The 25,654-nt window shown below is 53.1% G+C and overlaps 2 protein-coding genes across 8 annotated transcripts; both read left to right on the forward strand.

Moving 5' to 3' along the window:
• Positions 1 to 1,251: 1,251 nt before the first annotated feature.
• On the forward strand, positions 1,252 to 11,335 carry LOC139000130 (zinc finger protein 551-like). The gene is made up of 3 exons (XM_070402414.1): positions 1,252 to 1,402; positions 4,890 to 5,013; positions 6,784 to 11,335. Exons 1-3 carry the CDS (start codon positions 1,370 to 1,372, stop codon positions 8,679 to 8,681), a joined length of 2,055 nt encoding a protein of 684 aa, XP_070258515.1. The 5' UTR covers positions 1,252 to 1,369; the 3' UTR covers positions 8,682 to 11,335.
• LOC139000135 (zinc finger protein 134-like) lies at positions 1,384 to 24,340 on the forward strand. Of its 7 annotated transcripts, XM_070402427.1 has the most exons (4): positions 11,980 to 12,210; positions 13,959 to 14,064; positions 21,845 to 21,936; positions 22,480 to 24,340. In XM_070402427.1, exons 3-4 carry the CDS (start codon positions 21,897 to 21,899, stop codon positions 23,718 to 23,720), a joined length of 1,281 nt encoding a protein of 426 aa, XP_070258528.1. In that variant the 5' UTR covers positions 11,980 to 12,210; positions 13,959 to 14,064; positions 21,845 to 21,896; the 3' UTR covers positions 23,721 to 24,340. The 7 variants fall into 7 exon arrangements, 6 of the variants coding, with proteins under 6 accessions (XP_070258532.1, XP_070258530.1, XP_070258528.1 ...); XM_070402431.1 differs by lacking the exons at positions 11,980 to 12,210; positions 13,959 to 14,064 and adding an exon at positions 1,384 to 1,402; XM_070402429.1 differs by lacking the exons at positions 11,980 to 12,210; positions 13,959 to 14,064 and adding an exon at positions 4,996 to 5,013.
• Positions 24,341 to 25,654: the final 1,314 nt, after the last annotated feature.

A 25,654-nucleotide genomic window follows, 5' to 3' on the forward strand; every position in this document is an offset into this window, starting at 1 on the left:
GCTTCGAAGCCATGATTTGGGGGTTCTGAGTTCAACCTGAGAAGGGGGTCCTTGTGACAACCTTCGTGCTTCTGAGAGCAACAGGAACTTGTTCTCTTCACAGGGCCTCCTGTCCCATGCTCAGCACTGGTGAGGGACCATCTGTCCCTGCGGGTCCTGCAGTGGAGCTGTGGGCCCTGAGGTCCTGACTTCTGTAGGTACCATCGCTGGTTTTAAGATGACAGGGGCCAGGAGAAGGATCATTGTTGCAGAAACACTGGACTCAGAGAGAATGGAGGAGACTGCCACAAGTGGTTAGCATGCTCTATTTTTATTTATTGGTTTATTTCATTTTATTTTCTAGAAGGCGCGTCTTCAGAAAGGTCCGCAGTGTTTAGTCCCAATGGTTGTGAAGGATGAGACCTGTGGCCTTTGTGGTCCAGTCAGTGTTCCTGTGATGCAAGTGGAAACAGCCTTCCCTGTTCACTTTTTTTATTATTATTATTGATTTGAGAGAGAGGGAGAGAGAGCCATTGATGTGAGAGTGACATCGATTGGTTGCCTCCCACGTGTGCCCAAACTGCAGACTGATCCCCGCAACCTGGGTATGTGCCCTGACTGGGAGTCTAACCCACAGTTTTCTAGTGTGTGGGACGGTTCTCCAACCCACTGAGCCACACCGGTCAGGGCATTGCTCACGTTTTTGCTGCCACAGAGGCATATGTCCCTCTCATTAGGTGAAGGGATACAGAGTCAGTACAGATGCCAAACCTGATTTTCTAAAAAATCCAGACTTAATTTGAACCTATTGTTATTTATTTTATTTTATTTTATTATTTTTAAAAAAATATATATTTTATTGATTTTTTGCAGAGAAGAAGGGAGAGAGATAGAGAGTTAGAAACATCAATGACAGAGAAACATTGATCAGCTGCCTCCTGCACACGCCCCCCACTGGGGATGTGTCTGCAACCCAGGTACATGCCCTTGACCGGAATCGAACCCGGGACCCTTGAGTTCGGAGGCCAAGGCTCTATCCACTGAGCCAAACCAGTTAGGGCTGAGCCATCCCTTTAATCTCCCAGATCAGTGACTCCAACATCAGCTCTCAGGTTCGTTTGGAGAAACTACATTACCCAGAGGACAACGCGTCCAACCGTGGCGGGTTGAGCCAATGAAAGCCCAGGAAACCGAGCGTTTCAATGTTGCGCTTGAGGTTAGGGCGGGACTTCCGGGGGCCCTCAGTTGGGCCAGTTGGGCGGATTCAATGAATCAGAGCGCCGGGGCCGGACTGAGGAGGCGCCGGAGGGTCGGCCAGCGGGTCCCAAGCTGGTAGAACCGCCCGGGTCCCGGTTCGGGGGCCTCGGAGCCTCCCCGCCCGCTGAGTCCGATGGCGGAGGCCGCGCCCAGGCGCCCGGCTGAGGTGAGCGCGTCCCCGGGGCCGCCCCGCAGCCCGGGGGGTGGGCGCCCGTCTCTCCGCGGCCCAGGCCCCCGCATCAGGACCGCGTGGCGCTCGGGGGTGACCCGGGGTGTGAGGGGCTGCGGGGCCGCCGGGGGAGGCCGTGGGGGGCTGAGCCGGGAGGGGGCACCCAGGCCTGGTTTGTGTCTAAAGGCGGCGGAGAGGACGAGCGGCGGGTCCGGGAGGAGGTGCACTTCCTGCTCCGGGCGCCGGGGCCGGGGTGGTTGTGAGCAAAGAGGGACCTTGAGCCCCGAGGGCGGCGGGCATCACCCCCCCGGGGCGGGGCCAGGGCCCTGAGCAGCCGGAGCCCCTGGGTCCTGGGGTGGGTGCCCGGCCCGCAGCCCTTTAGTTCCCGCCGGTTCCTGCGGGCGCAGAGCCGCTGGGGGACGGGGCTGTGGGGCTCCTGTCAGGGCCTCACTCTCTGGTGGCCTCTGAGGTCGTGGGGTCCTGGGCCGTCGGCCCCTCCTCCCGCCCTGGGACCTGGGGACACTCAGCCCAGAGTCCTGAGGCCACGGCTGGGGCTTTATGACGTGGACCCTGGTTCTGGCAACGAGTGGAGTGAGAGGTGGGGGGGGTCCCAGCCCTGGTTCCCATGTGTGGGGTCTGAGAGGTGGGGCTGGGCCGGTTTGGGGACCCGCGGGTGCCCTTTCGTTCTCGTGGGACAGGAGTGAGGACTAGACCAGCCTTGTGACAAGTTGGGTGTCTGTCTGCAGGTGGTGGGGGCCGTGGGACATTGGCAGCCCTGGAGGCGGGGGATCTGACCCAGGTCTCCTGAGGCGCCTGTGGCTGCAGCATGGAGAGCGGTTTGGTGGGAGGGGGGTGGGCGGAGACCAGGGAGGGGCTGCTGCCATCATCTGGGTGAGTGTGACGCTAACCGGACCAGGAGGGTGGCCGTGGAGGTAGGAGAAGCATCTGGAGACTAGATCACTATTTTACGTGTGGGCGCCTGGATTTTTAAAAATTATTTTATGAATTGACTAGAGGCCCGGTGCACGAAATTCGTGCACTCGGGGGGTTCCTCAGCCCTGCCTGTGCCCTCTCACAGTCCCCGCAGGGCGCGGGCCTAAGCCAGCAGTCGGACATCCTTAGTTCTGCCACAGAAGCGGGAGAGGCTCCCCGCTACAGCTGCTCCCGCTCAGGCTGTGAGCCCAGCTTCTGGCTGAGCAGTGCTTCCCCTGTGGGAGCGCACTGACCACCAGGGGGCAGCTTCTGCATTGAGCGTCTGCCCCCTGGTGGTCAGTGTGCATTATGGTGATTGATCATTCCACTGCTTGGTCGATTTGCATATTAGCCTTTTATTATATAGGATTTCAGAGAGAGAGGAAGGGTGGGGAGACATTGACTTATTATTCTACTTATGCATTCACTGGTTGATTTTTATACCTGCCTTGACATGGGGTTGAACCTGCAACCTTGGTTTATTGTGACGATGCTCCAACCAACTAAGCAACCCAGCCAGGGCACAACCTGAATTTTTTTTTTTTTTAATATTTTTTATTGATTTTTTTACAGAGAGGAAGGGAGAGAGGTAGAGAGCCAGAAACATCGATGAGAGAGAAACATCGATCAGCTGCCTCCTGCACATCTCCTACTGGGGATGTGCCCGCAACCCAGGCACATGCCTTTGACCGGAATCGAACCTGGGACCCTTCAGTCCGCAGCCCGACGCTCTATCCACTGAGCCAAACCGGTTTCGGCCTGAATTTCTAATTTGAAGGGAGAGAGAGAGAGAGAGGTAAGAGTCACGTTTAACATGTCAGTATGGTTTTAGCAGCTGTAGGAATGGAAGTACCATCAACTGTGAGGAAATCAGTAGTATGAAGAGTCACTTTCTTTGGGAGATATCAGAGTTTTATGTTTGGCCTGTTAAGGGCATGCGATGAGGAGGAGTTCAGGATGGTGTCTGGAGGGAACAATGGAGAAACCCCTTAGAATTACCTGAAAAGAGGGGTTGTTGTGGTCTCGTGTGCCAGGTTCAGAGCTTGCATGCCACTTATCTGCCCACCTGCCCGTTGCTGTCGAGGGCTGATGTGCTGGCCAATAGGACCTTGATGAGACAGTGGGCATCAGTGCCACTGGGCCATGAAAATGCCCTGGCATGGGGAAGGGAGAAGTGTAAGCCTGGGATAGACTAGGGAGACGATAAAATTAGAATCCAGGGAAAGATACTGTTCAGGGAATAAATTATCCTCATCATCACATTTGTATTATCTTTGAAGTTGTTCTGGGAATGTAGCTGTGTGAGGGAGGTGTGATTCAAAGAATTGTGTGCAGTCCTGCCTGGTATTACTCAATGGTTAGACTGTAGGCCCACACACTGAAGGCTTGAGGGTTCGGTTCCCAGTCAAGAGTATGTACCTGGGTTGCAGGTTCGACCCCAGGCCCCACTTGGGGCACATGCGGGAGGCAACCAATCAATGTGTCTCTCTCACATCAATGTTTCTCTCTCTCTTCCTCTCTCTCTGTTTCTCCCTCCCTTCCACTATCTAAAATCAGTGAAAAAAATATCCTCAGGTGAGGATTTTAAAAAACAAATTAAGACAATTATTATGCAGATGGAAGTATTAAAGGGATGGCCTCAGGGCCCTGGGGTTAGTTTAGGGCAGTGGTTGGCAAACTCATTAGTTAACAGAGCCAAATATCAACAGTACAACGATTGAAATTTCTTTTGAGAGCCAAATTTTTTTAAACTTAAACTATACAGGTAGTTAGGGGACTCCTAAGGCTTAGGAAGAGCCACACTCAAGGGGCCAGAGAGGCGCATGTGGCTCACGAGCCTCAGTTTGCCGACCACGGGTTTAGGGTCATATGGGTGAAGATTAATGTCATGTTTTTGTTTCGTGGAGGGACAATCTGGGCGCCCACAATGGTATTGCCCCAGAATCCCAGTGTCAAATCATTCACAATCGTCCCCAAAACAAACTTTCCTTTCCAATCTTTGTGACATTCACCATGTTAACAAGATGCAATGTGGCCCACGTGCCAGACCCAGAGCTCACGTAACATTTATCTACCCATCTGCCTGGTGTTGTTTTGGGAAGACACAGTGTCATTCAGAATACAAGAAGAGCCCCAACTGGTTTGGCTCATTGGATAGAGCATAGGCCTGTGGACTCAGGGGTCCCAGGTTCGATTCCGGTCAAGGGCATGTACTTTGGTTGTGGGCACATCCCCAGTAGGGAGTGTACAGGAGGCAGCTGATTGATGTTTCTCTCTCATCAATGATTCTAACTCTATCCCTCTCCCTTCATCTATGTAAAAAATCAGTGAAACTTATTTAAAAAAAAAATATATATATATATATATAAAGAGACTCTGATGGCACCAAGCCCTGGAATATTTTCTGAGGTGGGGAGTAGAGTGAACAGATGGATGTGGAGGGTGAGGGGATGAAAAACTTGGAATCCTAGGAAGGAACTGATCGTGGACTGAACTGTCCCCATTGTGACAGGAGATGAACTTTGAGGACGTGGCCATCGCCTTCTCTCGGGAGGAGTGGGGGCTCCTTGATGCGGCTCAGAGACTGCTGTACTGCGAGGAGATGCTGGAAGTGTTTGCGCTTGTAGCCTCCGTGGGTAAGACCTTTACATCTCTTTAGGTGTCCTGAGGCGATGTGTTTCCTTACCTGTTTTCTCCAAAATAGCGTTGTCTCTCCCACAGGCAGATCATGGGCTCTGCTAAATTCTCACCTTCCTTTCGTATGTGCTGTGTCTGCCGGTGCTGGGCCGTGTGGAGTGCCCTGAGCAAATGAGGCCTTGAGCACCCCTTACACCTGTTGCCTCAAAAATTGCCCTAGCTGGTTTGCTCAGTGAGTAGAGTGTTGGCCTGTGGACTGAAGTGTCCTGGGTTCGATTTCAGTCAAGGGCACATGACCGGGTTGCATTCCCCAGTAGGCAGTGTCCAGGAGGCAGCTGCTTCGATGAATTGTTCTCTGTAATCATTGATGTTTCTATCTCTCTCCCCCTCTCCCTTCCTCTCTGAAATCAATAAAAAAAAAGTTGTAGTGAAGTGTCTTTGAGTCAGGAGTCTTGCAGACAGCTTAACAGGTCCCACTTTGCTTACCGTCTCCATGGCAACATGACCAAGTCCAGGTCCATGGCCTCCCGTTCTGCCCTCTTCCTCTAGCCGAAGGTTCTATTTGATGGCCTGTGCCAGGTCATGGTCATTACTTACATGAACCTTGGGCTGTTCTTGTAAGGTCCTTCTTCCATTGTTGTTTTTTAATATTTTCTTCCCTGAATATTATATGCCGAATTGCTCCAGTCCTGTGCCGGCTGTTCACCTCTGTTGTCTTTCATTAAGACTTGCATCATTTAAGTTCTGAATACAGTGGGGCCTTGACTTACGAGTTTAATTCGTTCCGTGACGGAGCTCGTAACTCAAATTACTCATATGTCAAATCACTGTGACGTTCGCTGCGCCAACTAGCGGTGGGGTATCTGAAGCTGGCTCGTAACCCGAATTTTAGCTCGAAACTCAAAGCAAAAAATCGGCCGAGAGTATCTCGAAAAACTCGTTAGTTGGGACACTTGTAAGTCAAGGCCCCACTGTAGTTGTAGAAGGTGCAACTACTCCGAGAATAGAAGCTGCAGGGAGAGTAACATGGCTTTTTTTGACGTGGTGGACATGGCAACATGGTCTCAGAGGAGGCCTGGCCATGATGATCGGTGACTATGGGAGGGCATGACCTAAGGGCTGTCTTCACATCAGACCAGGAACCTGCACTGTGTCATGTCGTGTTTTGGTGCCACTGGCTGCACCTCATTTCTACCTGTTCATTTTCACGTTTGACACTTTGCTGACTTGTCTAGAACTTTTCTAGAATTTTATCTAGAGCTTTTCAGTTTCTTCCAGCCTTCCCCTTTGTGGCCTCCGTGCGTCACCTGTTTTTTCTGTGCTGCTCCCTCAGCAGTAACTGCTCCCTCCGACAATAACCTGCGCCTGCGTTATGATGTGTGTGTGCATCCTTGAGTGGTATTTGAGCCCCAGCTGCACATGTACTGAATTTGACTGGGAAAAGGCTATGACCAACCTCTGCCCAGCTGGCTCACGTCAGCGGCAGACAAGCCCTTCTGAACTCGGTTAGCAGAACCGAGGTTTGGAGATCCTGCTTCTGTTCCACGTGCTTGCATGCAACCCCTGTGTCCTCTCCCCAGGGAGGTCTCCCCTGCTTTGTGATCTTCTGAGGCCCAGGACTGCACAGCACCTTATTCAACCAGCCTGCAGGTCTTGTGTTTTCAGAGAATCCCATTCACCAGTGTATTGAAAGTGACACGTTTTTGTAATGGGACTTCCCCCTCCCAGTAAAGTCAACATTCATTTCCTCATCGTTGCTCTGTTTTCAGGTTGTTGCCATAAGACGGATGACGAGGAGGCCTGTTCTGAGCAGAGTGTGTCTGTAGAAGGAGAGTCACAGGTCAGGGCGTCTGAGACAGCTCCAGCCGCTGAGAAAACACATGCCTGTGAGCATTGTGTCTTGGTCTTGAAAGATATTCTGCACCTGACTGAGGGCCAAGCAGCCTACCTTGAGCAGCGAGCCTCCTTCAGTGACACATACGTGAGAGGCTTCTGTCTCCCTGCACACGTTCACCAGCAGCAGAGGGGAGCCTGGGGAGAGAAGGCCGGGAAAGGGCTCAGGGCCTTGTTTAGGACCTGGTCCACCTCCGTATCCATGGCGCCTTTCCCCTGTAGGGAGGTGGGGAAGGACCTTCCAGCCATTTCAGACGGTTGCCAGCATCAGGCTTCTCCTAACAGTGCAGAGCCACCCAGTGGCGGTGAGAGTGGGCTGGGCGCTCTCAGTGGGAAAAGTCATCTCGAGTCGGGTGGATGTGAAAAAGCCGCCCGCCACAGCCAGAAACTTGTTGTTCGGCGTCAGAGTGTCTGCTCTGGAGAAGGGCTTGGTGACTGTAGCAAATGTGGGACAGATGTTAGGCAAACATCAAGCCTCATTCGACATAGGAGAGTTCACACTCAAGAATGGCCTCGTGAGTGTGGTGATTGTGGGAAGTCCTTCAGCCAAACCTCTGGACTCATTCAACACCACCGAGTTCACACTGGAGAGAAGCCCTGTGGGTGTAGTGATGGTGGGAAGTCCTTTAGCCGAAGGTCTTTACTTAAACACCAGAGAGCTCACCTTGGAGAAAAGCCATTTGAGTGTAGTTATTGTGGAAAGTCCTTCAGACACAGATCTAAACTCATTGACCACCACAGAGGACACACTGGTGAAAGGCCTTATGAGTGTAGTAAGTGTGGGAAATCTTTTAGGCGCAAAGATCACCTCCTTAAGCACGAGAGATTTCACACCGGAGAAAAGCCTTATAAGTGCAGCGAATGTGGGAAAAGCTTTAGACGAAACTATAACCTCCGTCAACATAGGAAAGTTCACACTGGAGAAAAGCTATATGAGTGTCGTGACTGTGGGAAGTCTTTCATCCAGAACTCTAGCCTCACTGAACACCAGAGATGTCACACTGGAGAAAAGCCATATGAGTGCAGTGTGTGTGGGAAATGCTTTGGACAACGCTGGAGTCTTATTCAACACCGTCAAGTTCATTCAGGAAAAAATCCTTTTGAGTGTGGTGAATGTGGGAAGTCTTTTAACCGCAAATCCCAACTTATCAGACACAAGACTGTTCACACTGGAGAAAAGCCATATGCATGTTGTGTCTGTGGAGATTCTTTTAGCCTAAGTTCTGCCCTCATTCAGCACCAGAAAGTTCACACTGGAGAAAAGCCATATGAGTGTAGTGATTGTGGAAAGTCCTTCACTTGTAGCTCTAAGCTCATTGAACACCACAGAGGTCACACGGGTGAAAGGCCTTACGAGTGCAGGAAGTGTGGGCAATCTTTTAGGCGCAAAGATTACCTCCTGAACCATGAGAGAGTTCATTCTGGAGAAAAGCCTTACGAATGCGGTGAATGTGGGAAAAACTTTGGAAGAAAGTATAACCTCTTCCAACATAGGAAAGTTCACACAGGAGAAAAGCCATATGGCTGTAGTGACTGCGGGAAGTCATTCAGCCTAAAAGGTAGCCTCACTGAACACCAGAGGTGTCACACTGGAGAAAAGCCATATGAGTGCAGTGTGTGCGGGAAATGCTTTAGACAGCGCAGCAGTCTTAGTCAACACCTTCGTGTTCACTCTGGAAAAAATCCTTTGGAGTGTAGTGAATGTGGGAAATCTTTTAACCTGAAATCTCAACTTATTAGACACAAGCGTGTTCACACTTTAGAAAAATTGTAGGAGTGTAGTGAATATGGAAAATCCTTAAGCCAAAATTCTGCCCTCATTCAACAACAGAGAGTATACAGTGGAGAAAAGCCACTACATATGAGTGTAGTTATTGTGGGAAGTCCTTAAACCAAAGATCTGCACTCACTCAACAGGTCACCCTGGAGAAAAGCTGAATTAGTGTAGTGATTGTTGGCAGGCTCTCAGAGCTCTAAGCTAAGTGAACCCCACAGTGGCTACACTGGAGAAAGGCCTTATGAATGTAGTGAACCCAAAGTTTTTTAGACAAAGTTCTAGTCATTTCCAACACCACAGAGTTCACAGTAGATAAAAGCCTTATGAGTGAAGTGAATGGGGGAACCATTTTGGACAATCTTTTTTGGTTAATCCTCACCCAAGAATATTTTTTCCATTGCTTTTCAGAGAGGGTGGAAGGCGAGGAGGGAGAGAGAGAGAGAGAGAGAAACATCAGTGTGAAAGGGAAACATCGACTGGTTGCCTCCTGCACTTACTCCCACTGGATTGGTGGTGGGGATGAAACCCACGGCTCTTTAATACGCAGATTGATGATCTAATCACTGAGCCACACTGTACGAGACTGGACAATTTTCTAAATTATGGTTTTACAAAGGAAGTAGAAAGACACATTGATTTATTGTCCACTTGTTTATGCATTCATTATTTGACCCCTTTGCGTGCCCAGATTGAAGATCAAAATCACAACTTTGGTGTATCAAAATAACGTTTTTATCAACTGAACGATGCAGTCAGGGCTGGACAAATCTTTTTTTTTTTCTTTTAATCCTCACCTAAGCATATTTTTCCATTAATTAAAATAAAAATTCAAAGAAAAAAAATATATGTTATTGATTTCAGAGAGGCAGAAACATTAATAATGAGAGAGAATCATTGATTGGCTGTGTCCTGCATGCCCCACACGGAATTGAGCCCATAACCCAGGCATGTGCCCCGACTTGGAATCAAACCGTGACCTCCTGATTCATAGGTCAACGATCAACCACTGAGCCAGGCTCCCTTGATTTTTTCAGAATATGTGGAAGGGAGGGGTAGAGACTGAGAGAAACATCCATGTGAGACCTATACATCAATTGGCTGCCTCCTGCATGTGCCCTAACCAGGGCCTGCAACTGAGATATGTGCCCTTGACCGGAAATGAACCTGACACCCTCCAGTCCACGGGCTGGACAAATCTTTAACCTCATTTGATACAGGAAAGCTCACTCTGGAGAAATGCCTTATCAGCACAGTGACTGTGGGCAGATTCTTTAAGACAAGGTTCCAACCTTATTCAACAGCAGAGAGTTTGTTCTGGAGAAAGGTATTAAGTATGTGGTGGATGAGGGAAATCCTCTAGCCCTTCCTCTAGCCCAGTGGTTCTCAACCTTCCTAATGCCGCGACCCTTTAATACAGTTCCTCATGTTGTGGTGACCCCCAATTTCACTGTTACAAATTGAACATAATTAAAGCATAGTGATTAATCACAAAAACAATATGGAATTATATATGTGTTTTCCGATGGTCTTAGGCAACCCCTGTGAAAGGGTCATTCGACTCCCAAAGGGGTCTCGACCCACAGGTTGAGAACCGCTGGTCTAGGATTAGCATCGCTGTTCTGTTATCTGCACCCGTAGCAATGCTTTCTTTCCACTGATGCAGTTGTTCCCCTTCCCTTTCTCATGAATGCCCATTGCCTCTACCTCCCAATGGGAACACTATTTTGGCTTCTGCCTGAATCAGTGCTTCCCAAGTAGCTATTATTGATCTCAAACAAATGCTTGTACCTGGCTTTGAAAGGCCTGACCAGAATCGAACCCTCAACCTTTTGGCGTAGGGGAGGTTGCTCCAACTAACTGAGCCACCAGCCAGGGCCAAAAGGCCACTAGTTTTGGGGTTAACAAGAGGAAGCACTCCAGTTAGTCACTTGCTTCAGAGAGCCCCAACCTCCCGCCTCCTCCTTCCACTCCACAGCCCTGTCCAGAGACAATCCTCTTACCCCTGACCCAACTGAATCTCACAAAACTGCCTTAAAGCTCCCCTCTACACATCGTTAAAAAACAAGGAAATCGGCCCTGCCGGAGTGGCTCAGTGGTTGAGCCTCAACCTATGAACTAGGAGGTCAAGGTTTGATATTGGGTCAGGGCACAGGCCCGGGTTGCGGGCTGGATCCCAGTGTGGGGCGTGCAGGAGGCAGCCAGTCAATGATTCTCTCTCATCATTGATGTTTCTATCTCCCTCTCCCTCTTTTCCTCTCTGAAATCAATTTTAAAAGTATATAAACTCACTTTCTTCCCTGGCCGGTTTGGCTTGGTGGATAGAGCGTAGGCCTGTGGACTGAAGGGTCCCAGGTTCGATTCCGGTCAAGGGCACATGCCTGAGTTGTGGGCTCCTCCCCAATGGGGGGCGCTGCAGGAGGCAGCCAATCGATGATTCTCATCATTGATGTTTCCATCACTCCCTCTTCCTCTCTGAAATCAATAAAAATATTTTTTTAAAAAACTCACTTTCTAAAATAGTGGCCTCCTGTCCTAACCGGTGTCGCTCAGTGGATAGAGCATCAGCCTGTGGACTGAAGGGTTCCGGGTTCGATTCCGATAAAGGGCATGTACCTTGGTTTCGGGCACATCTCCAGTAGGGAGTGTGCAGGAGGCAGCTGATCGATGTTTCTCTCTCATCGATGTTTCTAACTCTCTATCCCTCTCCCTTCCTCTCTGTAAAAAATCAATAAAATATATTTTTTAGAAAATAACAAAATAGTGGCCTCCTAACCAAAAACCAAACCGGAGCGGACTCTGGCATTTCACGTGGCACTGTTGTGTCCTGTAGCTTTGGGGACTATCTCAGGGACTATATCTCGAAATATTTCTTCCATCCCTGGAGCTCACTCCTCAAAGATCTGGGCCTCCAGGCTCCATTTCCCAAAGCTCCCCTGGGTACCAGGGCGCCAGCTCCAGGCTGCAGCCCTGCGCGGACTACATTACCCAGAGGCCTCCGCGCCGCGCGCTGGCGGCGCGGGACATGCCTGGGCAGGTGGACTACATTACCCAGAGGCCTCCGCGCCGTGCGCTGATGGCGCAGAACATGCCTGGGCGGGTGGACTACGTTACCCAGAGGCCTCCGCGCCGTGCGCTGGCCGCTCGGGACATGCCTGGGCGGGTGGACTACATTACCCAGAGGCCTCCGCGCCGTGCGCTGATGGCGCGGGACATGCCTGGGCGGGTGGACTACGTTACCCAGAGGCATCTGCGCCGCGCGCTGACGGCGCGTACGATGCCTGGGCGGGGTCCGGGGTCTTCCTCGCGGCGGACATCTTGTCGCCGTCTGTCAGGGCCGAGCGTGCGCAGGTGGGCGAGCCCCGGTCGGGCTCCGAGGCGACGGGAGGGGACCCCGGTCCCCCGGTCCCCCGGGGGGAGCCTGTCGGCGGCGGAAGCGTCCGCGGGGACCTGGGTCCGGGCCGCGACCCTCACGGCTCCGCGCCTTCTAGACCGTGCGGGCCGGGCCGCAGGGAGGAGCCCGGGCGAGGTAGGTGCCGCGTCCCCCGCACCCGGAGGCGCCCGGACCCTCCCCCGGATCCTGCGGCCGGGAAGGCGCGTCGGCTCCTGCAGCGCCTGCCGCCCGGGCCCCGGGGCGTGTGTGGGAGGAGCCGCCGTTCGCAGCGGCCAGTGAGGCGGGAGGTGGGCGGGGCCGCGGGCGGTTGGGCAGCTGGGGTCCCGGGTCCCGGGACGCGGGGAGCAGCGGGGGGACCGCGGGGAGCCCCAGTCCCGCCCGGACCGCCGGGGGAGGGGCGCCGTGTTACGGGCTTTCCTCACGGACACCCGGGCGGTGTCCCCGGGGAGCAGCCCCCAGCCCCTGCCAATGGGGGTCTGGTCTCCTCAGATACGTGAGTCTATGGGAGAGGCCTCCACTGCGTTGTGAAAAGTCAGCTTATTTTTTTAAAACACATTCTATTGATTTTTTACAGAGAGGAAGGGAGAGAGATAGAGAGTTAGAAACATCGATGAGAGAGAAACATCGATCAGCTGCCTCCTGCACACCCCCCACTGGGGATGTGCCCGCAACCCAGGCACATGCCCTTGACTGGAATCGAACCCGGGACCCTTCAGTCCGCAGGCCGACGCTCTATCCACTGAGCCACACCGGTCAGGCTAGAGCAGTGGTTCTCAACCTTCTGGCCCTTTAAATACAGTTCCTCACGTTGTGACCCAACCATAGAATTATTTTCGTTGCTACTTCATCACTGTCATGTTGCTACTGTGATGAATCGTCATGTAACTATCTGATATGCAGGATGGTCTCAGGCGACCCCTGTGAAAGGGTCGTTCAACCGCCAAAGGGGTCGCGACCCACAGGTTGAGAACCGCTGAGCTAAAGTATGCATCTTTTTTTTTATAAGTGTTTTTATTGATTTCAGAGAGGAAGGGAGAGGGAGAGAGAGAGAGAAACATCAATGATGAGAGAATCACTGATCAGCTGCCTCCTGCGCGCCCCCCATTGGGGATCGAGCCTGAAACCTGGGCAGGTGCCCTGACTGGGAATCGAACTGTGACCTCCTGGTTCATAGGTTGATGCTCAACCACTGAGCCACGCCGGCCGGGCTAAAGTATGTGCCTTTATTGAAAAAGTAAAGCAAGGGCTAACCGGTGTCGCTCAGTGGATAGAGCATCGGCCTGAAGGGTCCCAGGTTCAATTCCGCTCAAGGGCATGTACCTTGGTTGTGGGCACATCCCCAGTAGGGGGCGTGCAGGAGGCAGCTGATCGATGTTTCTAACTTTATTCCTCTCCCTTCCTCTCTGTAAAAAAAACCAATAAAATATATTTTAAAAAAAGAGTCCTGGCGGGTTTGGCTCAGTGGCTAGAGCGTCACCCTGTGGACCCTAGGGTCCCGGGTTCGATTCCAGTCAGGGGCACGTGCCAGGGTTGTGGGCTCCATCCCCAATGGGAGGCGTGCAGGAGGCAGCCAATCGGTGATTCTCTCTCATCATTGATGTTTCTACCTCTCTCTCCCTCTCCCTTCCCCTCTGAAAGCAATAAAAATACCTAAAAAAAAAAAAAAGAAAGAAAGAAAGAAAAAGTAAAGCCAGGAAATCTATCCTCCTGATTTATGAAGTGCAGACGGGCTCTCGGCTAATCCAAAGAGCAGACTGGGTCGGCGATCGGAGGCGTTAAATGCCGTCCTGCCTGTAGGTCTCAGAATTCCTCTGTGGACTGTTTCGGTGCAGATTCATTCTAAGGTCTTATTTTTTTTTTTCACTTTGGCATGACCGTCCCAGAATTGATGAGAAGCACCTGGCCATTGTATCGTGCCAAGCCTTCAGACTGCTGGCCTCTCTGCTTAGGGCAGGGGTCCTCCAACTACGGCCCGTGGGCCACATGCAAGTACAGATATTGTATTTGTTCCCGTTTTGTTTTTTTACTTCAAAATAAGATCTGCGCAGTGTGCACAGGAATTTATTCATAGTTTTTCTTAAAACTATCGTCCGGCCCTCCAACGGTCTGAGGGACAGTGAACTGGCCCCCTGTTTAAAAAGTTTGAGGACCCCTGGCTTAGGGAATAGAACTCTCCTTATTTGCCTTTCCTCTTCCTCCCGCCCTTTCTGCATTCTCTCATTAGGGAGGTTTTATCTGTTTGTTGTTTTTTTTTTAACCATTTGCTCTGTGTCCTTGGCTGGGAAGATAGTGGCTTGTTAGTGACTAGCTGGCTGCAAATTGCTCATGTTGTTTGGCCTTGTTTTAACTTTCCTGTCTCGGTTTCCCTGTCCCTCCTGCCCTGGAGTCCGGTGACAGCTTCACTGTGAGGAGGCAGGTGTCCCAGCGTTCACTCGGGGGACAGTGACTAGGGTGGGATGGGGATGATGAGGATGGAGGCAGGGAGGCTGGTGAGGGGTCAGCAGACTCCAGGAGTCTGGAGGGGCAGGGGCAGGGGCAGGAGGGGCCGAGGGTGGAGAGGTCATTCAGTTCTGGAGAGATTTCCAAGACAGAAGCAACAGGATTTGCTGCTGGGTCAGATCGGCTGTGAGTGAAAGTAGAGAATGAAAGGGCTCTCCCAAGTTTTGTTTTGTTTTGAAGAAATTTTACAATTAATTTTTTTTTTTGAGAGAGAGAAACACTGAATTGTTTCTCCACGGATGTATGTGTTCATTGGTGGATTCTCGTATGCGCCCTGACCAGGGACTGGACCCGTGGCCTTGGCGCATCGGGAGATGCTGTAACCAACTGAACTACCCGAGCAGGGCATCAGGTTCTGTTGTTTTTCCCCTGAAGAACGGAAGTTGGAACGGGGCCCACCTTGTAGGGCGGTCAGGAGTTGGGTTTTGGACATAGTAAATCTAAGGCAGCGGTTCTCAACCTGCAGGTCGAGACCCCTTTGGGAGTCTAACAACCCTTTCACAGGGGTCTCCTAAGACCATCGGAAAACTCATATATAATTACATATTGTTTTTGTGATTAATCACTGTGCTTTCATTATGTTCAATTTGTAACAATGAAAATACATCCTGCATAGCAGATATTTACATTAGGATCCATAACAGTAGCAAAATTACAGCGATGAAGTAGCAACGAAAATAATTTTATGGTTGGGGGTCACCACAACATGAGGAACCGTATGAAAGGGTCGGGGCGTTAGGAAGGTTGAGAACCACTGATCTAAGGTGTTACGCAGTGGAGGTATCACATGGGCATCTGGATATGAGGCCTCAGGTCAAACCCTGGAGGTCAGATTCAGGGGAAGAATATTAAGGATGTTACTGTATGTGGCCCCTGCGGTGAGAGATGGGAGGGCAGAGGCGGAAGGGAGACCATCCCTGAGATTCCCTCCAGAAAGGGGGGGTCCCGATACATGAAAGGATCTGGCTGATGCGAGGGGCCCCACCCGGATGGAGGAGAGCAAGGAGTGGGGTGCTATGGAGCTGCCGTGTGTGGGCTCCGCGTGCACACAGGCACTGCCTGTGGAGCACAGAGAAAGCCAGCCAGGCCAGGGCCTCGGTCCATCAGTTCCCCACTTCTCAGGTGTGAAGGGAGGATACCTTTTCCATTACTTTTCAGAGAGAGAAACATGGATGTGAGAGAGACTCATCCATTGGCTGCCTTCTGCACACGCCCAGACCAGAGGCAGGGAGTGAACCCGCAACCCAGGTCCCTGCCCTTGACTGGGAATTGAGCCCGTGACCCCCAGTGCATGGACTGACACTCTAACCACTGAGCAAGACCGACCAGGCTGTTAACAGTTCTGATGAAGGGCCAGCAGCAGGCTTGCCTTCGGAGGACTAGGCACTAGACAGGCTGGTTTGGTGAACGGACCAGTGTACGCTTGGCAAGTATATATAAGCAGTCGCTTAAGAATTAGAATATGTAGATAGGATATTATCTACATATTTATACCCGTGCTTAGTAATTGATTAAGTTCTTCTTTCATTATAATGGAAAGTCTCAAATACCACATTTTCTTAAGCGACTGAAAACTAACCCAGAATTTTAAAAAATCTGTCACCTCATTTGTACCAAACCATTTGCAAAGTGTTAAGCTTGTGGGCAGTAAAGGGTAACTCAGGTGTCTGAGCTGCACTAACACGTCCGCCGTAAGCAGCAGCCCTGGGAGGTGGGCGCCACCGTTACCGCGACTTTACAGATGAAGACACGGAGACACAGGTCTTTGTTCCAGTTCACACAGATGGTAGGAGGCAACACGAAGGTGTGAGGACCTGAGCTCAGACAACCTGAAATCATCCTCAGCGAAGGGCAGGCAGGGCTTCGGGGAACTTCCAGCCCCTCAGATGCCGCTGTGCTAACGGACCCCTCCCAGCCCCCTCCTCCTCGGGGTTGCTGTGGGGCAGGAGCTCTTACGACCCCTGCTAGGTGACTGCAGCATGGGCAGGCCCACATTCAACCGCCCTCCCCCCATAAACCTGGCTTCCCTGTACGGTGAGTGGTGTCTGAGGGCTCGTACTCTGCCTTCTGTCTGCCACTGAGTTCGGGGATCCCTCTGTCTCCAGAGGTCTTGAGCCCTGACTTCTCGTCTCGAATTATGTGAAAGGGTTTCCATTCCAGCAAGCAGCGAGTTAGGTGTGAGCCGTGTCCCCAGCACAGGACCAGCATGCGCAGAGCATCGCTTGAGGTTGCACTGGGCGTGTTCAGAAAACCGCAGGCCTCCACTGTGTCCGGTGCGATCAACGCAAGGACCAGGACCCAGCTTTGAGTGACAGTCTGGAGCTGGGCGTCTGTCTGAGCGTGGTTGGAGCCATGGACGGTTTGGAGCAGCGGAGGGCGTGACTTTCTGATGAGGATGCGAGGAAGAAGGGAGGAGCTAGAGGTGACCCCACAGTTTTTGGCCTGAGAGGGTGTAAGGCGAGCAAAGTCCTCAGTTGAGATGGTGACGTTAGTGGAAATAATACCACGAGTTTGGTTTTGAACATATTGAGTCCGTGATGTTCCAGGCTTCTGAGTGGAGCTGTCCAATGGGACGCACAGGCTTTGAGTTCAGAGGAGGGATTCAAGTTGGAGACAGTCAGATAGTGGCAGCCTTAGAGTAGGGCGGGGTTGTATGTCAGACTTAGAGAGAGAACCTGTATGTTCTGGTGGCCGTGACATTGTGGGTCTAGAAAAGGGGTGGACACAGTGGATTGGGAGGAGAAGTCACCGGAGAAACAAGAAAAGGGGGATTGGTGTTCATGGGGGAAGGGAGGCGAGAAGAATAGGATCTGACAGGTGGTAAAGCCTTCGGAGAAAGAGTGGCATGCGATGAATGCTGGCGTGGGCAGGAATAGAGATGACGTGGTCATTTCCTTCTGTGGTGACATTTGGTGGGACATGGGGCGGGGGGAGGGGGTAAATCAAGCTGACACATTAGCTCAGGGACCATTGCGTCCATGGGCACAGTCACCACACTCGGGGAGGAAGGCCAGTGGGGGTGGCCTTGAATGAGAGTCTAATACAGTGACGGGGAACCTTTTGAGCTCGGCGTGCCAGCATTTTGAAAAACCCTAACTTAACTCTGGTGCCGTGTCACATATAGAAATTTTTTGATATTTGCAACCTTAGTCAAACAAAGACTTACATTTTTTATATTTATTTTATATATTTAACCCTTTGCACTCCACTGTCCCCTCTCAGGGGACATCGGAATTCTAGCATATCACTCGGATGTCCCCTCTCAGGGGACATTGCAGTTTATTAGTGATTACGGGGAATTGAGTTATTTCAACGCAACTTTTTGAGACATGCATGTTTCCCTGAAGTTTTATCTTGAAATGGCACAAGAAATTAAATCAAAATATCGTAAAATTACTAAGATATATACAAGAAATGTCAGCGGGTTTTGTGTCGGATTAAACAATAAACTACATATTCCCAATGTGGGACAAAGAAAACGGGACTGCATTGTGTGTTCTAACAGGAAAACACCTGGTGGCAGGCGTCAAACCACTTATTACTGTCAAACATGCACTAATCAGCCTGCAATGCACATTGGGGAGTGTTACAAAACTTATCATACTGTACAAAATTATAAACAATAAAATATTGTTTTTTTTGCAAATATACATTCCTCGATGTCACCCAATTCATATAAGTCCAATATCATTATAATACGTTATTTGGTTCCACAATTATACTAAATAATACGAGGGTCTGTAAATGCACGTTTCCGCCGCAAAGTAGCGTCGAGTAGCTGGTAGCCAATGTCCAGAATGGTTCGGAGTGCAAAGGGTTAAATGCCATTTAACAAAGAAAAATCAACCAAAAAAATGAGTTTGCCTCTGACATGCGTGTCACAGGTTCGCCATCACTGGCGATGTTCAGCCTGTGACTGAAGAGGACCTGGCCTCCTCGGCGTCCACAGCGAAGTGGAAGGGGCTGGGTGCGCCCGTCACCTGCCCGTGGTTTGGGTTTGCTGGCGTCCAGTCCCGGAGGGAGGGTTTAAGAACCGAGCTCACAGGTCCCGGGGGCCGTGGGGCCCTGACTGGGGCAGGCGTGGTCCCGGGCGCATGAACCAAGCGCTGTCTGGACGCTGTGTCCACAGAGGGAGGGAGGTGTGATCTAAAGAGCGACGGGCACGTGCGGGTGGAACCTGACTTCATGACCAGAGGGCGCGGGGAGGGAGCATGCGGGGCTCACATTGGTGGACGAGAGCCGTCACCTCTGGGCTCCAGGGAAGGCTGTGCGCTGCATTCCAGGCCCAGACTATGTAGTGTCTGTCCACCTGTCCACCTGTTCTCGACGCGACTGGACAAAACGATTCCTGGAAAAGAGGCCGCTGGGGAGGAAGGTCTGTGAGGGATAGACCAGGGTCCTGGGGGTCATGTGACTGTTGAGGATGTTTGCTGTTCCCTGGGAGGGTTGGGGACTGCCTGATGAGGCTCAGACTCTTTCTGTGCTTTGCCTTTAAATCAAGTTTAAATCCTGGGTGAGGTCCTGCCCTAAACAGTGTGGCTCAGTGGGTAGAGCGCCAGCCCGCAGACTGAAGGGTCCCGGGTTTGATGCCGGTCCCGGGCATGTCCCTTGGTTGTGGGCTCCATCACCAGGAGGGGGCGTGCAGGGGGCAGTGATAGGTGCTTCTCTCTCATCGATGTTTCTATCCCTCTCCCTCTCTGTAAGAAATCAATAAAATATATTTTTAAATAAAGAAAAAGTCAACCCTGGGTAAGGCCCTGAGTGCTAGCTTTTTGGTCTGTGCTCCGCTCTTCCTTTTTCTCCGGAGGCTGCCGTTTGCTGAGGAGCCTGGACCTGGACGTTCCTGTTTCCCTCGCCGCGGCCCTGGGGGCTCTGCCTCCCCCACCCCCTGGCTTCCCGCTCCTGCTGCCCAGACCCTCGCCCCAAGGTGCCCAGGTCAGGTGTTCGGTGGCCAGCCCATTGGAGGCCCCTGCTAGGCTTTTTGTTGTTGTTGGTCCTCACCCAGGGATATTTTTCCATTGATTTAAAAAATTTTGTTTTTTTTTTTAGAAACATAACACTTTAATAGATGAAGTAAATACTCCAGCACATGCAGGGTACAAACTTGGGGGGGGGGGGGGGGTCACTCTAGTGTAAATCAGAAACACACACTCACAGCTTTTCCCGTTTGCAAATCACATGGCGAAGTCAGACTCCACCCAGGTCTGCGCCCGAGCCAACTGAGAAAACAAACAAAACGGGAAGCTGCATCACGGCTACGGAGAACTGAGCTAACCTTTTAATTAGGAAAAAAAAAGAAATGAACCCATGACCTCCTTCCTGCCCAATTAATTCATGAGGTTGGGGTGAGGGACTCCTGAGAGGAGCTGGGGGGCGGGGAACCCCCGTCTCCAGGCCCCACAGTGTGGGCTGCGGGGCTCCGGCCCGCCAGGGTGTGAGGTTAGGGTGCGTGGCCCTGGCTTCTGGAAGATTCCTCTCGAGCATCTAACGTGGGGGAGGGGTGGGGGGAGCTTCACCTCCGATTTCTTTGGTATAAATTGAGGGGCGGACAAGCACCCTCCTGTATTGGGGGGCGGGGCGCTAGTCACAGGATGGGATTCCCGGGCGGCTCAGTCCTGCGCGGAGGCGGCGGGCGCGGCCTCCGGATGCTCGGGCGCAGGCCGGGCGCCTCCGCTCCCTGTGGCCCGTCATCGTGGCGCCCCCGTCGGGTGCCGGCCCGGGATGGCCGCCTGCACCCCGGGAACGGCGGCTCCGGGCGAAGCCCACCAGCGCCCGCCACCGCCCGGACCTCGCGCGCAGCCCGCAGCCGGTGCCCACGCCCTTGGCGCCCGGCCTGACCTGCTCCAGCGCCAGCGGTTCGGGCCGGTCGCGGGCCGCCCGGGGCGCGTATCCGTCAGGCCCTGCGGCTCCTCCGGCAGCGGCTGCGGGGTCGGGCCGGACCCGGTAGCGCCCGCCTGCCCCGGCCCCGCGGGCGGCCCCGCCTCCAAAGCGGCCGCGTCCGGCCGGCTCTGCAGGTGGTGGGTGGGGGCGGACAGCCCCTCGGTGCCATGACGGGGCCCGGCGCCGGCACCGGAGGAGGCCGGGCAGCAGGAGCAGGTCGGCCACCAGCTGCCGGTCGCCCTCGCGCTGCCACAGTGTGAGGCCTGAGGCCTGCGCAGCCGGCGGGCCGTCCACCGCGCGGGGCGGGGACCCGGGAGGCCCTTCCAGGCGCGGGAAGGGGCTGCGGCTGGGCCTCCGGGCGGACGTGCGGGAACCATGAACGGGCACAGCGCGCTCCTCGGTGCCGGGGAGCCCCTTCTGCGGGGCCGCCGCCTTCCTGGGCCAGGCCCGGCCCGGCCGCTGGAGCCGGGGGGCGGGAGGGGAAGCGGGGAGTCGTCTCCGTCCGTCCGTCCGTCCGTCTGTCTGTCCGTCCTTCCAAATCCCTTCCCGGGGGAGGAGCGCGCGGCGGCGGCCGGGGCGGCTCTGCTGTCCGCCTCCTCCTCGGGCTTCGGGGGCGGGACCCCGCCCGGCCTCACTCTGCTCGACGGCGGCCCCCCTGGCGCTTGGGGACACCAGCGCCCCCCCCCCCCCCCAGCGCATCTCCTGCCCCGGGGGTGCCCGTCGGGTCGGGTGCGAGCTGCACGGATGGCACCGAGGCCGCCGGCCCTTCCCGCCTCGGGGCTCACGGTGCGGCCTGGCCCGGCGTCCGGGCGGCACACCCTCCGGCCCCGCGCACCCCGCCGCCCGCTGCTGCCCGTGGGGCGTGAGTCCGCGTCCGGCGCCCCCTCCCCGGGCCCCGCACACCCGACGTCCTGCGCGCGTGTCCCCTGCGGCTGGGCCCCCGCCCGCCCGTGTCCTGGCTTCTGCCATTTTTGTCCGCCTCCAGCTTCGGGGCCAGAGAAACTGAAAGGAAGGGCGGGCGAAAGGCCGAGGGAGACCACAAGGCCCGGCGTGGAGGCCCCTCCATGGTTTTGAGAGAGCGGAAGGGGAGGGAGAGACAGAAACATGGATGAGAGACACCAGTTGGTCGCCTCCAGCATGTGTCCTGACGGCCGTGGGCTGAGCCTGCAGACAAGGCACGTGCCCTGGACTGGAACCGAACCCGGGCCGTCAGTCTGTCACTCCGCCCCCGTCTTGGACTGGTACTTCCCTGGGCCGACCTGTGTTATGGGTTACGGTCACGGTCATGGCTGTGGGGGCCACCGGGCGTCTCTGCACAACCTGAGGCCGTCGTGGGTGGGGCGGCGCTTCCTACTCACCGGCCGTTTCTTCTGGGACTTGTATCTTCCAGATCCTCGGAGGCTGCTGAACTGTAACAGGAGGAAGCACTTTCCTGGGAGGTGATGACCCTCGCCACGGCAGGAGCGGCTTGGACGGGCCCTGGTACGTTACAGCTTCGGGGGTGACTTCGGGGTTCGGTTCAAGTAACACCAGGAACCTGCCCACTACTGTTTGGTGCCCAGGCTATTTCCTCCCCATTCTAGACACTTTCTATGCCGACCTCTGACCCAGGGCTGCCCACCCCAATCACCGGCGCTCTCTCCTGCTCCCACACTGGGTGATGCTAAAATATCGGAGACAGACACATAACCTTCAGCAGTTCTCCAGTACCAGTTATTCATTCTAAGTCCGCTTCTCCCGGGCCCGGGCGTACATTCCCATGTAGCACTCACCTTTTCCCAGCAGCCAAGGCCTTCTTAAAGTCATTTGCAAGGAGAAAGCTGGCAGTCCTGCCCGCTGGTCCCTAGGCTACACCTGAGCCGTGTACCTTTGTCCTTCCTCAGGCCGTCCCCTTCCTGCGACCCTTAGAGCCAGTCACGCACATCAGCTCTTCCTTTAACGTGGACTCCGCCATGCTAGACACACGTGCCATCGGTTGACCCCTCTCAGCACTTAGTGGCTTCAGCAGCATTTTTCTGGCTTCAGGTTGTCGCCTTGGGGTGAAGGATGAAGAGGCATCGTCTGAGCAGAGCATTTCCGTGCAGGTGTCACCCGTGCGTCCTGCCGGGGGAGGTTCCTCGGCCCAGACGGCTCAGCCCTGTGACGTGTGTGGCCCCATCTTGAAAGACATTTTGCACCTGGATGACCACCAGGAATCACATTATGGACTGAAACCACACACATGTGAGGCCTGTGGGAGACAGTTCTCATTTGGTGCGAACTTTTACCAGCACCAGAAGCAGAACAACGTAGAGAAGCCCGTCAGGAGAGACAAAGGCAAGGCCGCGTTCGCACAGGACTGTAGAGTCTGTGAGGGACCTCATCCATCAGAGCAGCCCTCTGTGTGTGCGGGGGATCAGAGGGACTTCCCGGCACGTGTGGACAGTCACCAGCAAAAGGCCACCCACCGCAAGAGGAAGACGAGGAGCGCCGAGAGGGGGGCGGCCTTGCACATCGGACAGATGCATTACAGTTGCAAGGAATGTGGCAAGGCCTTCAGCCGCAAAGACACGCTTGTTCAGCACCAGAAAATCCACTCTGGGGAAAGGCCTTACGAGTGCGGTGAGTGTGGGAAGGCCTTCAGCCGCAAAGCCACCCTCGTGCAGCACCAGAGAACCCACACCGGGGAGAGGCCTTACGAGTGCAGTGAATGTGGCAAGTCCTTTAGCCGCAAAGACAACCTCACACAGCACAAAAGAATTCACACTGGAGAAATGCCTTATAAGTGTGGTGAATGTGGAAAATACTTTAGCCATCACTCCAACTTAATTGTGCACCAGAGAGTTCACAATGGAGAAAGGCCTTATAAGTGCAGTGATTGTGGGAAAGTTTTCAGACACAAATCCACACTTGTTCAGCATGAGAGCATCCATACTGGAGAAAACCCTTATGTTTGCAGTGATTGTGGGAAGTCCTTTGGCCACAGATACACCCTCATTAAACACCAGAGAATTCACACCGAGACGAGGCCTTTTGAATGCATTGAATGTGGGAAATTCTTTAGTCGAAGCTCTGACTTTATTGCACACCAGAGAGTTCACACGGGTGAAAGGCCTTTCGTGTGTAGCAAATGCGGGAAAGATTTCGTAAGAACCTCCCACCTTGTCCGGCACCAAAAAGTTCACACTGGAGAAAGGCCATACGAGTGCAATGAGTGCGGGAAAGCCTATAGCTTAAGCTCCCACCTCATTCGGCACCAGAAAGCTCACTCTGCAGGAAGGCTGTAGGATTGCTTTCAACACAGAAGGACTCACATGGACAAGAACTCTGATCTTCCTTTGAGAGGAAGACATCAATCAGATGTTGAACTTCATATATTTGAACATTAACACTGGGGAGACACCGTGTTAGGGCAGTTAGGGGCGATCAGGCTGGCAGGGAGGGGGGCAGTTAGGCACATCGGGCTGGCAGGCGGAGGCAGTTAGGGGTGATCAGGCAGGCGAGCTGTTGGGAGCCAGTGGTCCCAGATTGGAGAGGGTGCAGGCCGGGCTGAGGGACCCTCCCATGCATGAATTTCGTGCACCGGGCCTCTAGTAACATATAAAAAATAATCCTGTTTTTACTCAAAATTGGGCTATTCAAAATTTAGATCCAATGAAGAAAACCAACGTAAAGAACTTTAATGCTGCCCTGACTGGTTTGGCTCAGTAGATAGAGCATCAGCCTGCGGACTGAAGGGTCCCAGGTTCAGTTCTAGTCAAGGGCATGTACCTTGGTTGTGGGCATATCCCCACTGGGGGGCGTGCAGGAGGCAGCTGGTCGATCTCTCTCATCGATGTTTCTAACTCTCTATCCCTCTCCCTTCTCTGTAAAAGATCAATAAAATATAGTTTAAAAATAAAATAAAGGGACAGTATAAAATCAAAGGGTATATACCTCCAACGTGTACACGTATGAAACTGGCTGAGAAGACTGAGCTGCAACCCCGAGTTACCTTTCATGAAAAAGGAAGCATGACTCAGCAGAGCAGAACCCCTAATGGGGAGCTTCCAGCCCAGCGGGCAGGGCCCTGAACCACAGATGATGCTTCCAGGGCTTGATCCACATGATTTTCAACATGTCTTGAGACTGTGCCTCTTTTTTCTTTCCATTTTTCTCCCCTTTTTAAACAGAATATATATACAGCTATCCTAGGTCTGCTCCAACATTTTTCATTTATATATATATATATTGATTTTAGAGAGGAAGGGAGAGAGAGATCATTGATTGGCTTCCTCCTGCATGTCCCCTCCTGGGGATCAAGCCCACAACCTGGGCATGTGCCCTTGACCAGAATTGAACCTGGGACCCTTCAGTCCGCAGGCCAATGCTCTATCCACTGAGCCAAACCAGCCAGGGCTGCTCCAACACGTAAGAAATATTTTTTTTATTGATTTCAGAGAGGAAAGGAGAGGGAAAACATCAATGATCAGAGAGAATCGCTGATAGGCTGTTTTCTGTACAACCCCCCACTGGGATGGAGCCTGCAACTGTGACAGCCTGGTTCATAGGTCAATGCTCAACCACTGAACCACACCAGCTGGGCTGTTCCACCATTTTATTTCAGGAACAGTCACTTTGTTTTCTAGCATCCCAGACCCACAGATGGGGAGATAATGCACTTCAGGGTGACTACACCCAGAATCTGACCCCTAACTGGTCTGGACAGATTCGATGATCAGGTTCCACACTGATGAGTTCATATTGGAATGAGGCCATTTGGGATCTTGGGATAGGTTTATTTTGGGGAACTGTAGAAGGATAAACTGTAGAAGGCAGACTAATTGCTCCCAAAGATGTGCATGCCCCAATCCCGAGAACTTGTGCGTGTTCCCCGAATGGCCGATGCGACTCTGCAGGTGTTAGTAACGCTGTCCTCACGGCAGCAAGACTTACCTCAGTTGGGGTCCATCTAATCACAGGACCAGCTGCAGGGAGAAGGATGCAGACAGAAGAGCCAGCCCCCTGGCAGGACGATCAGCCTGCTGCCCCAGTGCTGGTGCCAGGACACAGACACAGCTGTGTGCTAGGACTGGAGAGGAACCCTAGGAGCTAAGGTCAGTCCTGGTTCGGCAAGAACTCTTCAAACAAAATGAAGAAAGTGACCGTGATTTTCAGCTCAGAGATACTGCGTCCCATAATACATGGAGCTAGATTCTGCCAACAACTCAGATGGGCAGGA

This window comes from Myotis yumanensis, unplaced genomic scaffold, assembly GCF_028538775.1.
Source record: "Myotis yumanensis isolate MYYU_CA2020_CCGP unplaced genomic scaffold, mMyoYum1.0.hap1 SCAF_23, whole genome shotgun sequence".
NCBI classification, from domain to species: Eukaryota; Metazoa; Chordata; class Mammalia; order Chiroptera; family Vespertilionidae; genus Myotis; species Myotis yumanensis.